At 31.0% G+C, this 15,962-nt stretch overlaps 1 protein-coding gene across 9 annotated transcripts in view; it reads left to right on the top strand.

The window, feature by feature from the left end:
- Positions 1-4,188: 4,188 nt before the first annotated feature.
- LOC127853844 (spermatogenesis-associated serine-rich protein 1-like) overlaps positions 4,189-15,962 on the top strand; it is a 34,555-nt gene continuing 22,781 nt past the window's right edge. For 5 of the 9 annotated variants that reach the window (XM_052388645.1, XM_052388644.1, XM_052388639.1 and 2 more), the window contains exons 1-2: positions 4,189-4,275; positions 13,814-13,860. In XM_052388645.1, the coding sequence (XP_052244605.1) occupies positions 13,818-13,860 (43 nt within the window). In that variant the 5' untranslated portion in view covers positions 4,189-4,275; positions 13,814-13,817. Of the gene's footprint in view, positions 4,334-13,800; positions 13,861-15,962 lie in introns of those variants that run through there. The other 4 variants (XM_052388647.1, XM_052388641.1, XM_052388646.1 and 1 more) reach the window with 4 other exon arrangements.

The raw sequence follows: 15,962 nt of genomic DNA, 5'->3' as shown, positions 1-15,962 counted from the left end.
CGAATACAGCGTCCGGTGAATAACGACACATTACTGTGTACTTGTCAGAATTCATGACGCATGATTTACCATTCGCTCTCAGGAAGCAGTTTTACCCGTGATCATGAGCAATAGTTGGGTAAGTTGCGGTTGTTCTTCACGAGGAACACGTTTACTTACCAAATGTAACGTTATTGCGATTTAACTTTTCAACATTTTAGCTTATTTTAACTGGTTTTAACTTCGTCTGCACTCACTTTCTAAATTCTCATTTACATTGTATTTTTATATAAAAGGTTACACATCACTATATAAAGATTAGACCACAAACAACTTAATTGATTAAAAATCCGTTGGTAATATTTGTATTTTGTTACATAAAATATCAATGTATTGTTAAAGATTACCTTTTATAAAACGGAAACTGCTTTCGTCACATAGCAATTTTTCGCCGATTTTGAGATTAGTTCTATCTATAGCTATTCATTTAAACTATTGAAACAAAAATGGTATCCATGTATTTAACTTTTTGGTTATATTTCTTAAGAATATTCTACATGATTATTCAAAGATCCTCTCTCTTTGGTATGTAAAGATACACTGTAATTGTTTACAATATTTCAACTCGTACTCAATTGTTTTCGTACCAAACTGTGAATGATTGTAAACAATATTCAAACTTGTTCTCGATGATTTTGTACTACAGTAAACGGGATCATACTGGAAAAAAAACTGTGATTACATAAACATAGGATATTGCCTTACAAATGTGTATTTTATTGATTTGTCTTTTGTAAAATATTTTAGAAGGTGGTCTGTCAAGCACTGGGCGTCACACACTCCATACATTATTCTGCGTAGCAAAACTGAATGGATGCTAAAATACTCAACAACGAATTACGATGCCATTCTGGATCTATCAAACTTGCCAGTGATGGAAATTATGCTATTGTGGCCTTGAAATATTCAATTGTTCTGTTGGGTTATTGTTATGCAATATAAGTAGACTGTAAAGAAGAGTGTCTGTATGTCATCAAAAAGCAGTTTCAGCCTAACACATATCAGATGTACAAACAATAGTAAAAGAGAAGTGAAATAAACAATTAGCAGGCAGCAAACATGTTAAATTTATGTTTATACAAATAGTGTCCATGCATTTATATAATTTTATGTAAGTCTAGTAGTTACTAAAAAGCATACCATAAAAAGCAAGGAAGCGCACTCAGTTTTGGGATCATTTTGTTTTGAAGAATTCTAGCAAGACATTAAACAATATTAACTAGCATGTTTTACTGTAGAATTTTTTATATATTGTGTAATTGAATGTTAAGTTTTCTGTCCTATGATATAGTGGCAAAATTGTTAAAATATTTTAATTGCAAAAATTCCTGTTGATCTTAGACATATATCTTGTTTATTCTTGCATAAATAATAATTGGACACATCATGTTGTTTTTTATGTTTATGTTTTTATGTTTCATCAGTTTATGCCATGAGCAATCGCTTTAAATTCTTTCTTCTACTTCTTCCCATAAATTGCATGGAGCATCGATATACCTTAGGGTAAAGAAAAAGACCACATTCAAGCTCAATGCAAACAACCCGGGAATAATTGTTGTGTATACTTTTTTGGCTTTTATTGAATACCAATAGTTTTCCGATTTACTTATGCAGGGTTTTCATTTAAATATGCGAATAAAATAAGGTAAACACCCGACTTCTTTTTTAAAGCTTAAACCGAATAAATAATTCTTTATAACTTTTTAAAAACAGATAAAACGTTGATAAATCCAAAACTATCATTAAAGTTCAGAAGAATAAATGAAAGAAAAGGTGAATTTAATAGTAAATAAATATCTGCTGTACAGAAAAAAAACTCCTTCCGTATGCGTGTTTACTTGCTTGTTTTACTGTAGTAAACACTATTTGATTTATGGTACCATATGAGGATTGTGAATTAATTTAATTCAACATTATACGGTCATATTAATATGTTGGGTTAGGAAGGAAGAATACAATGTTGACATTGAAATCATATAATATACTCGCTTTAAGTAAAAAAAATGATCATTTCCCCCTTCTACTTCATCTTCCGTCTTCAACTTATTAAAATCCCTGAATATGTTCAAGAAACAGGTTATTGCACTATTTGATTTATGGTACCATATGAGGATTGTGAATTAATTTAATTTAACATTATACGGTCATATTAATATGTTGGGTTAGGAAGGAAGAATACAATGTTGACATTGAAATCATATAATATACTCGCTTTAAGTAAAAAAAATGATAATTTCCCCCTTCTACTTCATCTTCCGTCTTCAACTTATTGATCCCTGAATATGTTCAAGAAACATAAAACACAATTTAAATAATAAAATACTTTTTTTTTTGACTGTTTAGAAATAATTTTCTTTTTCGGTGGACACCAATTTCGCATATGCATGTTTGTCAACAAATGTCATTGAGTTATTCTTTTCTAGCAGGGTCTAGATGAAATCACGGATGTCACACTGCTGTAAATAGACACATGTAAAGATAGATAAAATATATGTTGTTATGCAAGTGATTTAAAGATGCCCAACAATTTATAATAAAATTTATCCTGATATTTAAACATTTATTTTACTTGGAACGCAGTTACTTTCATCTATTCAAGAGGTTTTTAAGATGGAAATTTTAATTAAATATCGTTCATTTTAAAAGTGAACAACCATTAAACTTGATATTAAAACGTTTGTAAACAAGACTAGTGGTTGCTATATCCATTGCCTGAATCTTAAAATATGTTTTGGGCTCATTTCTCTAAAAACGAATTACCTTTTGGGAGCTGGGTTGTTCCATTTAAATGTGCAGGCTTTTATTTATAATTATTATGCAAACTAAAATAGACATCTTTTAAGCTTTTGCCCCCAAATTAGGTAGCACCTATAATCACAGGTGGTTAGCGTGTGGCTATGATATTAATTAGTGAAAACATCATTTTGAATGATAAATAATCATATTATAACGAAAAATTAACTTTTCTGAAAAAAAAAATTTCACTATCAAATATATATATAACAAGGTATGCAACTCAAAATCACCCCAAAACGGGGTGCATCGCTTTGAACAGCCATATCTTCATCAATTGTGCAGCGATTTTCACGATCTCGGTCTTATTCAACGCAGAAATGAATTTCCTTTCTGGAAATGTATATGTCTTGCAATATTTTTACAAATGCTGGGTCAACTTTTAAGAAATAACACGATACACAACACGCATGACCCAGTTGACAGTGATCATGTATTCTTTATGAATGAAATCTCCAGTCGTAAAGACACACCTCCGCATTGGACCAATGAAATCACTCGTATGTTTAAAATGTCAGTTAGTTGAAATGTATGTAAACAAAGGTTTCAAACGGCGCTGGACAGTTGACAGTGATCATGCTGTCTTTAAGACTGAAATCTTCACGGAGTAAAGGGCAACTTCCCTACAAAGTTCATGTAGTTCGATACCATAATTCAATAAAACGTATGAAAAAACATTATTACCGTTCTTGTCGTTACATTCTGCATCAAGACTAACTGTCCAGCGCCGTTTGAAACCTTTGTTTACATACATTTCAACTAACTGACATTTTAAACATACGAGTGATTTCATTGGTCCAATGCGGAGGTGTGTCTTTACGACTGGAGATTTCATTCATAAAGAATACATGATCACTGTCAACTGGGTCATGCGTGTTGTGTATCGTGTTATTTCTTAAAAGTTGACCCAGCATTTGTAAAAATATTGCAAGACATATACATTTCCAGAAAGGAAATTCATTTCTGCGTTGAATAAGACCGAGATCCGGAAAATCGCTGCACAATTGATGAAGATATGGCTGTTCAAAGCGATGCACCCCGTTTTGGGGTGATTTTGAGTTGCATACCTTGTTATATATATATTTGATAGTGAAATATTTTTTTTTCAGAAAAGTTAATTTTTCGTTATAATATGATTATTTATCATTCAAAATGATGTTTTCACTAATTAATATCATAGCCACACGCTAACCACCTGTGCCTATAATCATATTAGGGGATCAGTGCATTGTTAAGTTATCCTCTCGTAATGTGGACTGAATATATAAATGTACAAAAATTGACGGTAGATAGACAAAGCGCACCTGTTGGACTGTTTCTATCATATGAAATATTTAGAACGCAAGATAAGCAAATAAGATAACTACCAGTCGTGTGTATGTTACTATGCACGCCATGAAGAAATAATTTACTTTCACTTTTATTAGAAAATAGATCATATATAGATCATATATTACAATGTTGCACGTAACTACCGAGATTGGAAAACCTGGGAAAATTGGTAACTTAATAAATAATGCTTACATAACTGTTGAAAAATACAGTTAAGTATTGATTTCGATATGTCATATATATTCGCGATGTTATTTACCTTTTCAATGTTGATTTGAAAACATCATTTCATATTTCAGAACCACTTGGAACAGGTCTTGGTTTATATCTAACTCTTTGAAGCTTTATGTAACACATTATAAAAACAGCATAAAGTAATATGAAAACCCTAGGTAAAATTTACTATCATTTAACTGTTTATCAGCAGTCTCAAAACAGTGCTTTTTAATGCATACCTGTGTTACATAGGCAGCACATAAATGCATAATTTGTACATATGCACATTTACATGAGTAATAAAAATCACAAACTTATAGACAACCATCATAGCTGTCACTTTGGGTAAGCTGTCAGTGATCATTCTGTATTCCTCAATACAAAACATATAAAAAATCTATAATGTTTACCCTTTTATCAATGTTCACCAGCTTAGTGCAGCATTAACACATGAATTTAAATATTGTGTCTAAATTTTTGCAGTGTTGTGCAGTAATCCTTGGTCAAACTGAATGTACTGCATTCAACTTAAACTTTATCCTGCCAAAAGAAAAAAAAAACAAGACAGGGGCATATAAGAAAGAGTATTATAAATTAAAAAAAAATTATGAACAGACAAGGAACGTCTAATTTACAACAAATAAAAAACTTCAAAATTAAAAAAAAAGGTAATACTGGTTTTGTTTGATTGTGATATAGGGTTAGTCTGAATCCTAGTCTTGAGCTGGTTCTAGAGTGGTGTGTAGCCCATGTGAAAAATGGGTTTGTTATTTTGAGTGTCGCATTAAGAATTGTTTATAGTCTATAGTGTGTGAAATGGTTGTGGTCCACATTCACATGGTTGTTATCTTTTGTAGAACATATTAACCAGAGTGTCTGAGTATTTAAAAATATGTGTTTTTTTACAGAAATAATAAAATAGTAAAAGAACATGTAAGGAGCTCTTTGTAACTTTGTTCTTGTTGTTGGTTTCAGTTCTGAGAAAGGCTAACGCTTGCTTCTTGTTAAATTAATTGTTAATTATATAATTGTTGCTAAGCTATTTTTATTATAAAAGTATGTTTTATAATTATAGAAATTTTGAAATTGTATTCTGAATTGATTGAACACAGCATTCAGTTCTCCAGCTAGACCTAAATGGAAGGGCGTAGGACCTTGCCTCTCAAAGACCCACCCTGCCCCTTAAACCCTTGCAAAGCTTTATTGATTTGATGACATTATTAGACATCACATTTTATTTGATGTTCCAATTTATTAACTTAGTTATTTACAGTTTAACTAGTTATATTAACTATATAAACTATTGTTTAATATATAGGAAATTCTCCTATTAATATTTAATCTAACTGTAACACATGCTATATTGAAAATACTCCTAAGGATAGATATGACCATCCACTTATAAGTGCCCTTATGACAAAAGTTCATGCTTAGTCTGTGCAGTCTGCACAGGCTAATCGGGCACTACACTTTCCGCCTTAGCTTGATTTTCACTAAGTAGAGACCTCCTTTAAATTAAAAAATCCATAAAAAGCAGGAATTGTCCCTGATTGGCTAATCTGGGACAACACTTAAAGGTCAAATGCCGATTTTATAACGAAAAAAGCTATTTTATAAATATGTATATTCTAAAACGAGTGGTATCATCAGAAGCAATGGCAAAAAATATTATGATACTTAAAACGATGATATTGTTTTCCGTAAATCGCCCGGGTATTTCCGCCACCTTTTTTGGTTGTGACGTCACATTCACTCAAGGCGCATGACACGGGAACTTGTCAAATGATATTACGGATCAAAGCCTAAACACTTCGTTCTTAATGTCAACTTTTACACTCAATATCGTGCTATGTTAATATGCTTCTTTTTATACAAGTTTTATTATAATGTGTGCTTTTTCATGTGTGTGTTTTTTTTTGCACTACAATTGTTATTCGACTGCCAGTGTGCGTTTTTTTTTGGTGCAAAGAATGTGCGGAAAAGGGAAACTAGGGACTTTTCGGTTTTGCAAAAGATGATGTTACTCGTAAGAAATAGATTAATAATATATTATACGCATGTATGTATTAACAGCTTAAGTTACAAACAATAAATTACAACCTTTCTCTTATTATTAAGGACACATAGGTTAATCAGTCGAACAGCGATAAAAAAAGGACAAATACATTCCATTTGATGAATAAATAAGGTGTGCCGGTCAACTCGTACCTAAGTCAACTTGCACGGTAGTCAACTCGCACGTTTTTTGGTCAACTCGCACGGCATTTCTGGTCAACTCGCACTTTTTGAAGTCAATTCGCACCCACAAAAAAATAATATATAGAAATAGATGAAGGATGTAATATGATCAGTAGTTTATAAGTAGTTTATAAGTATTAATAATAGAAATTATGTCCTTTTTTTAATAATCTGAATATACGGTTGTCACATTTAATGGCTCTTTCAACCTCGTGATCAATGTTTTTCACGGGTTATATGAATGTGTGGAAGAGGTGTGACAGGTTTTATATACAACAAACAATAAATAAAATGGCAAAACATTAATCAATTAAACTTAATTGGTATGATAATTAATCAGTGATAATTTAATGTTTGTCACAACACGGAGAATGTTGTAAAGGGTGTTGTATACCGCGCACGATTCAATTAAAGTTAATTTAACTTGTAATTAAAAAGTTTTACTTTTATAATCAGGTGTAAGTTAAATTAAAGACAATTAAAACGAAAATTTGGTTATGTTTGTTGCATGCGGTTATATCATAATAGATCAAAGTTTCTTATTTAATATCTAAATTAAGAATAGGTTATCATTATCAACATATATGTGGTATGGAATACATACGTATAGTGAATTCATGCACATAAATACACCTTTGATTCTTGTAAAATTGTATTATGATTGAGTATTATTGTAAAATTAATCAATGTTTCGTACAACCATGTTTAAATACATGTAGGTATGATAATCATATATGCGCGGTTTATATGATACTAAGATATACGTATTTGTACTCACGTTGACATTATTGATATACGTTTTTTCCTATAATTGTGTGCGAAATAAGTTTTCCATACGTAGCGGGATCTTCATTAATTGTTGTATAACAAATTATTAAATTCTTAATAATTAATAGTTCTGTCCGTTTTTCAATTATCAGTCTTAATGTCCTATTCCTTAAATTACAAATATTATTTCTACCATATTTCTAGTTCAAAACAACATAAATATATGCATGCACACATATTATTAGTGATATATATATATTGAAATAAATATTAAAACAAAAAGTATTTAGATGTATGTCTACTTGTGTACATATTTCAAAGCTTTGATAATGTGTGTAAGTATTGAAATTAATATAAAAGGAAAATTATGTAGATGTATGTCTACTTGTGTACATATTGTAAAGCTATGATACTGTGTGTAAATTTATTGAAATAAAAATTAAAATAAAAGTATATAGATGTATGTCTACTTGTGTACATATATAAAGCTTTGATTATGTGTGTTAATATTGTAATAAAATTAAAATAATACTTAAAAAAATAAATATTTTAAAGTAATCTTACTGTCTACTATAATGTGTTGATAATGTTACTATGGTGTAAACAATATTTTGTAAAAAAAAAAGTTATTTTGTGAAAATATTGCAATAAAAGGTATTGAACTAAACTCTAAAAGAATGTCTCATTTGTGTTTATGCATAAATAACTTATTTAGAACCCATTTACACATCAATAATTTGACTACCGTGCGAATTGACTTAGGTACGAGCTGACTTCCGTGCGAGTTGACCAAACAACGTGCGAGTTGACGACCGTGCGAGTTGACTTAGGTACAAGTTTACTGTAAACCATAAATTAGCTAGGCTACAGCTAACTAACCAACAAAGTATCAAAAATAACATTCTTGTACTGATATTAAACTCAAATAAATTACTGTCTATTACACAGATTATTAAAAGACATTTTAAATGGAATTGGAATACATGTAGTATTACTAAAAATAGTAATATTATTTACTAACACCATTCATTATGTTATATCGAAATATTTAGATAAAAATGTAAATTGAGGAGGGTTTTGTACATGAATTGTAATTATTAGTACAATTTATTGATTTTATAAACAAAAACAGCTTGGCATTTCTCTGTAATTGGTATCCGAACAATCGCTCCCACGGACAATCGCACTTAGTCTAATTTTGACAAGGCGGACGTTCGCTCCTACATAATTTTGACACCACGGTCATTGGTTCATACAATTAGATGCGAAACCTTGAACATAGTATACACCGATCAGAGGTTAACAGCTATAATTAGGTGAAAATTAAATTTACTTTGTGCGTACTATCATAAATACACGTTGAACAATATTTCAACTTCTCAAGCGGTTTTTATGTAAACAATGTAACGATCTTGAAGATCACTTTCATTTAACATGAAACATTTTAAGACCACCATATAAATTCTGGAGTAACAACCCCTTGATGTATGACTATAAAGTGACTATAATTCCATAATTTCTGGAAGTAGCACATAAGCGTATCAAGCTGAATGTGCAAATACATAGCTGATATAAAGATCACCAAGTCTGTGCATTGTATTCAACTCAGAACAAATTATATATGAAATAAAATCAATACTTAAAGTCTTCACGCACAAGTTTTCCAGAAGGGCAAGAGCATCGTGGACGAATATTTTTATGCACAAAATAATTTCAAACAACAGCATATGAAATTTAAAAGCAATATCATATAAAGGTTGGAGTAATTAGAATTATAGTTAAAGAGTTGCGTTAGAATTTAGTGTAGGATATTTTATACGGGCAAAAGCCCGCGTAGCGGGCGTTGACCGTTCATACATATGGAAATTTAGACCTAAAATATACAAGGGATGCATCTCAAAAATTTTCGTCACGCGACATATATTATCGCGATGCAATTATCTCCCTTGAATACTAATCTTGTCCATGTTCTACCTCCGTTTGTTTAGTTGCAAATGTATTTGATCAGATTAATTCAATATCTTTAGGTTATTACTATCCTCTTAAATCAATAAATAAAACTGTTTAAAAATTGATTCGCTGTATTCATGAACATCGGCGTTGATTTCGAGCTCTCAAATGCTAAAGCGGAGCTAACCACTGCGAATACAGCGTCCGGTGAATAACGACACATTACTGTGTACTTGTCAGAATTCATGACGCATGATTTACCATTCGCTCTCAGGAAGCAGTTTTACCCGTGATCATGAGCAATAGTTGGGTAAGTTGCGGTTGTTCTTCACGAGGAACACGTTTACTTACCAAATGTAACGTTATTGCGATTTAACTTTTCAACATTTTAGCTTATTTTAACTGGTTTTAACTTCGTCTGCACTCACTTTCTAAATTCTCATTTACATTGTATTTTTATATAAAAGGTTACACATCACTATATAAAGATTAGACCACAAACAACTTAATTGATTAAAAATCCGTTGGTAATATTTGTATTTTGTTACATAAAATATCAATGTATTGTTAAAGATTACCTTTTATAAAACGGAAACTGCTTTCGTCACATAGCAATTTTTCGCCGATTTTGAGATTAGTTCTATCTATAGCTATTCATTTAAACTATTGAAACAAAAATGGTATCCATGTATTTAACTTTTTGGTTATATTTCTTAAGAATATTCTACATGATTATTCAAAGATCCTCTCTCTTTGGTATGTAAAGATACACTGTAATTGTTTACAATATTTCAACTCGTACTCAATTGTTTTCGTACCAAACTGTGAATGATTGTAAACAATATTCAAACTTGTTCTCGATGATTTTGTACTACAGTAAACGGGATCATACTGGAAAAAAAACTGTGATTACATAAACATAGGATATTGCCTTACAAATGTGTATTTTATTGATTTGTCTTTTGTAAAATATTTTAGAAGGTGGTCTGTCAAGCACTGGGCGTCACACACTCCATACATTATTCTGCGTAGCAAAACTGAATGGATGCTAAAATACTCAACAACGAATTACGATGCCATTCTGGATCTATCAAACTTGCCAGTGATGGAAATTATGCTATTGTGGCCTTGAAATATTCAATTGTTCTGTTGGGTTATTGTTATGCAATATAAGTAGACTGTAAAGAAGAGTGTCTGTATGTCATCAAAAAGCAGTTTCAGCCTAACACATATCAGATGTACAAACAATAGTAAAAGAGAAGTGAAATAAACAATTAGCAGGCAGCAAACATGTTAAATTTATGTTTATACAAATAGTGTCCATGCATTTATATAATTTTATGTAAGTCTAGTAGTTACTAAAAAGCATACCATAAAAAGCAAGGAAGCGCACTCAGTTTTGGGATCATTTTGTTTTGAAGAATTCTAGCAAGACATTAAACAATATTAACTAGCATGTTTTACTGTAGAATTTTTTATATATTGTGTAATTGAATGTTAAGTTTTCTGTCCTATGATATAGTGGCAAAATTGTTAAAATATTTTAATTGCAAAAATTCCTGTTGATCTTAGACATATATCTTGTTTATTCTTGCATAAATAATAATTGGACACATCATGTTGTTTTTTATGTTTATGTTTTTTATGTTTCATCAGTTTATGCCATGAGCAATCGCTTTAAATTCTTTCTTCTACTTCTTCCCATAAATTGCATGGAGCATCGATATACCTTAGGGTAAAGAAAAAGACCACATTCAAGCTCAATGCAAACAACCCGGGAATAATTGTTGTGTATACTTTTTTGGCTTTTATTGAATACCAATAGTTTTCCGATTTACTTATGCAGGGTTTTCATTTAAATATGCGAATAAAATAAGGTAAACACCCGACTTCTTTTTTAAAGCTTAAACCGAATAAATAATTCTTTATAACTTTTTAAAAACAGATAAAACGTTGATAAATCCAAAACTATCATTAAAGTTCAGAAGAATAAATGAAAGAAAAGGTGAATTTAATAGTAAATAAATATCTGCTGTACAGAAAAAAACTCCTTCCGTATGCGTGTTTACTTGCTTGTTTTACTGTAGTAAACACTATTTGATTTATGGTACCATATGAGGATTGTGAATTAATTTAATTCAACATTATACGGTCATATTAATATGTTGGGTTAGGAAGGAAGAATACAATGTTGACATTGAAATCATATAATATACTCGCTTTAAGTAAAAAAAATGATCATTTCCCCCTTCTACTTCATCTTCCGTCTTCAACTTATTAAAATCCCTGAATATGTTCAAGAAACAGGTTATTGCACTATTTGATTTATGGTACCATATGAGGATTGTGAATTAATTTAATTTAACATTATACGGTCATATTAATATGTTGGGTTAGGAAGGAAGAATACAATGTTGACATTGAAATCATATAATATACTCGCTTTAAGTAAAAAAAATGATAATTTCCCCCTTCTACTTCATCTTCCGTCTTCAACTTATTGATCCCTGAATATGTTCAAGAAACATAAAACACAATTTAAATAATAAAATACTTTTTTTTTGACTGTTTAGAAATAATTTTCTTTTTCGGTGGACACCAATTTCGCATATGCATGTTTGTCAACAAATGTCATTGAGTTATTCTTTTCTAGCAGGGTCTAGATGAAATCACGGATGTCACACTGCTGTAAATAGACACATGTAAAGATAGATAAAATATATGTTGTTATGCAAGTGATTTAAAGATGCCCAACAATTTATAATAAAATTTATCCTGATATTTAAACATTTATTTTACTTGGAACGCAGTTACTTTCATCTATTCAAGAGGTTTTTAAGATGGAAATTTTAATTAAATATCGTTCATTTTAAAAGTGAACAACCATTAAACTTGATATTAAAACGTTTGTAAACAAGACTAGTGGTTGCTATATCCATTGCCTGAATCTTAAAATATGTTTTGGGCTCATTTCTCTAAAAACGAATTACCTTTTGGGAGCTGGGTTGTTCCATTTAAATGTGCAGGCTTTTATTTATAATTATTATGCAAACTAAAATAGACATCTTTTAAGCTTTTGCCCCCAAATTAGGTAGCACCTATAATCACAGGTGGTTAGCGTGTGGCTATGATATTAATTAGTGAAAACATCATTTTGAATGATAAATAATCATATTATAACGAAAAATTAACTTTTCTGAAAAAAAAAATTTCACTATCAAATATATATATAACAAGGTATGCAACTCAAAATCACCCCAAAACGGGGTGCATCGCTTTGAACAGCCATATCTTCATCAATTGTGCAGCGATTTTCACGATCTCGGTCTTATTCAACGCAGAAATGAATTTCCTTTCTGGAAATGTATATGTCTTGCAATATTTTTACAAATGCTGGGTCAACTTTTAAGAAATAACACGATACACAACACGCATGACCCAGTTGACAGTGATCATGTATTCTTTATGAATGAAATCTCCAGTCGTAAAGACACACCTCCGCATTGGACCAATGAAATCACTCGTATGTTTAAAATGTCAGTTAGTTGAAATGTATGTAAACAAAGGTTTCAAACGGCGCTGGACAGTTGACAGTGATCATGCTGTCTTTAAGACTGAAATCTTCACGGAGTAAAGGGCAACTTCCCTACAAAGTTCATGTAGTTCGATACCATAATTCAATAAAACGTATGAAAAAACATTATTACCGTTCTTGTCGTTACATTCTGCATCAAGACTAACTGTCCAGCGCCGTTTGAAACCTTTGTTTACATACATTTCAACTAACTGACATTTTAAACATACGAGTGATTTCATTGGTCCAATGCGGAGGTGTGTCTTTACGACTGGAGATTTCATTCATAAAGAATACATGATCACTGTCAACTGGGTCATGCGTGTTGTGTATCGTGTTATTTCTTAAAAGTTGACCCAGCATTTGTAAAAATATTGCAAGACATATACATTTCCAGAAAGGAAATTCATTTCTGCGTTGAATAAGACCGAGATCCGGAAAATCGCTGCACAATTGATGAAGATATGGCTGTTCAAAGCGATGCACCCCGTTTTGGGGTGATTTTGAGTTGCATACCTTGTTATATATATATTTGATAGTGAAATATTTTTTTTTCAGAAAAGTTAATTTTTCGTTATAATATGATTATTTATCATTCAAAATGATGTTTTCACTAATTAATATCATAGCCACACGCTAACCACCTGTGCCTATAATCATATTAGGGGATCAGTGCATTGTTAAGTTATCCTCTCGTAATGTGGACTGAATATATAAATGTACAAAAATTGACGGTAGATAGACAAAGCGCACCTGTTGGACTGTTTCTATCATATGAAATATTTAGAACGCAAGATAAGCAAATAAGATAACTACCAGTCGTGTGTATGTTACTATGCACGCCATGAAGAAATAATTTACTTTCACTTTTATTAGAAAATAGATCATATATAGATCATATATTACAATGTTGCACGTAACTACCGAGATTGGAAAACCTGGGAAAATTGGTAACTTAATAAATAATGCTTACATAACTGTTGAAAAATACAGTTAAGTATTGATTTCGATATGTCATATATATTCGCGATGTTATTTACCTTTTCAATGTTGATTTGAAAACATCATTTCATATTTCAGAACCACTTGGAACAGGTCTTGGTTTATATCTAACTCTTTGAAGCTTTATGTAACACATTATAAAAACAGCATAAAGTAATATGAAAACCCTAGGTAAAATTTACTATCATTTAACTGTTTATCAGCAGTCTCAAAACAGTGCTTTTTAATGCATACCTGTGTTACATAGGCAGCACATAAATGCATAATTTGTACATATGCACATTTACATGAGTAATAAAAATCACAAACTTATAGACAACCATCATAGCTGTCACTTTGGGTAAGCTGTCAGTGATCATTCTGTATTCCTCAATACAAAACATATAAAAAATCTATAATGTTTACCCTTTTATCAATGTTCACCAGCTTAGTGCAGCATTAACACATGAATTTAAATATTGTGTCTAAATTTTTGCAGTGTTGTGCAGTAATCCTTGGTCAAACTGAATGTACTGCATTCAACTTAAACTTTATCCTGCCAAAAGAAAAAAAAACAAGACAGGGGCATATAAGAAAGAGTATTATAAATTAAAAAAAAATTATGAACAGACAAGGAACGTCTAATTTACAACAAATAAAAACTTCAAAATTAAAAAAAAAGGTAATACTGGTTTTGTTTGATTGTGATATAGGGTTAGTCTGAATCCTAGTCTTGAGCTGGTTCTAGAGTGGTGTGTAGCCCATGTGAAAAATGGGTTTGTTATTTTGAGTGTCGCATTAAGAATTGTTTATAGTCTATAGTGTGTGAAATGGTTGTGGTCCACATTCACATGGTTGTTATCTTTTGTAGAACATATTAACCAGAGTGTCTGAGTATTTAAAAATATGTGTTTTTTTACAGAAATAATAAAATAGTAAAAGAACATGTAAGGAGCTCTTTGTAACTTTGTTCTTGTTGTTGGTTTCAGTTCTGAGAAAGGCTAACGCTTGCTTCTTGTTAAATTAATTGTTAATTATATAATTGTTGCTAAGCTATTTTTATTATAAAAGTATGTTTTATAATTATAGAAATTTTGAAATTGTATTCTGAATTGATTGAACACAGCATTCAGTTCTCCAGCTAGACCTAAATGGAAGGGCGTAGGACCTTGCCTCTCAAAGACCCACCCTGCCCCTTAAACCCTTGCAAAGCTTTATTGATTTGATGACATTATTAGACATCACATTTTATTTGATGTTCCAATTTATTAACTTAGTTATTTACAGTTTAACTAGTTATATTAACTATATAAACTATTGTTTAATATATAGGAAATTCTCCTATTAATATTTAATCTAACTGTAACACATGCTATATTGAAAATACTCCTAAGGATAGATATGACCATCCACTTATAAGTGCCCTTATGACAAAAGTTCATGCTTAGTCTGTGCAGTCTGCACAGGCTAATCGGGCACTACACTTTCCGCCTTAGCTTGATTTTCACTAAGTAGAGACCTCCTTTAAATTAAAAAATCCATAAAAAGCAGGAATTGTCCCTGATTGGCTAATCTGGGACAACACTTAAAGGTCAAATGCCGATTTTATAACGAAAAAAGCTATTTTATAAATATGTATATTCTAAAACGAGTGGTATCATCAGAAGCAATGGCAAAAAATATTATGATACTTAAAACGATGATATTGTTTTCCGTAAATCGCCCGGGTATTTCCGCCACCTTTTTTGGTTGTGACGTCACATTCACTCAAGGCGCATGACACGGGAACTTGTCAAATGATATTACGGATCAAAGCCTAAACACTTCGTTCTTAATGTCAACTTTTACACTCAATATCGTGCTATGTTAATATGCTTCTTTTTATACAAGTTTTATTATAATGTGTGCTTTTTCATGTGTGTGTTTTTTTTTGCACTACAATTGTTATTCGACTGCCAGTGTGCGTTTTTTTTTGGTGCAAAGAATGTGCGGAAAAGGGAAACTAGGGACTTTTCGGTTTTGCAAAAGATGATGTTACTCGTAAGAAATAGATTAATAATATATTATACGC

This window comes from Dreissena polymorpha, chromosome 12 (assembly GCF_020536995.1).
Source record: "Dreissena polymorpha isolate Duluth1 chromosome 12, UMN_Dpol_1.0, whole genome shotgun sequence".
Classification (NCBI taxonomy): domain Eukaryota; kingdom Metazoa; phylum Mollusca; class Bivalvia; order Myida; family Dreissenidae; genus Dreissena; species Dreissena polymorpha.
The sequence above is the reverse complement of the archived record's forward strand: the minus strand, read 5'-3'. Positions and strand labels throughout refer to the sequence as shown.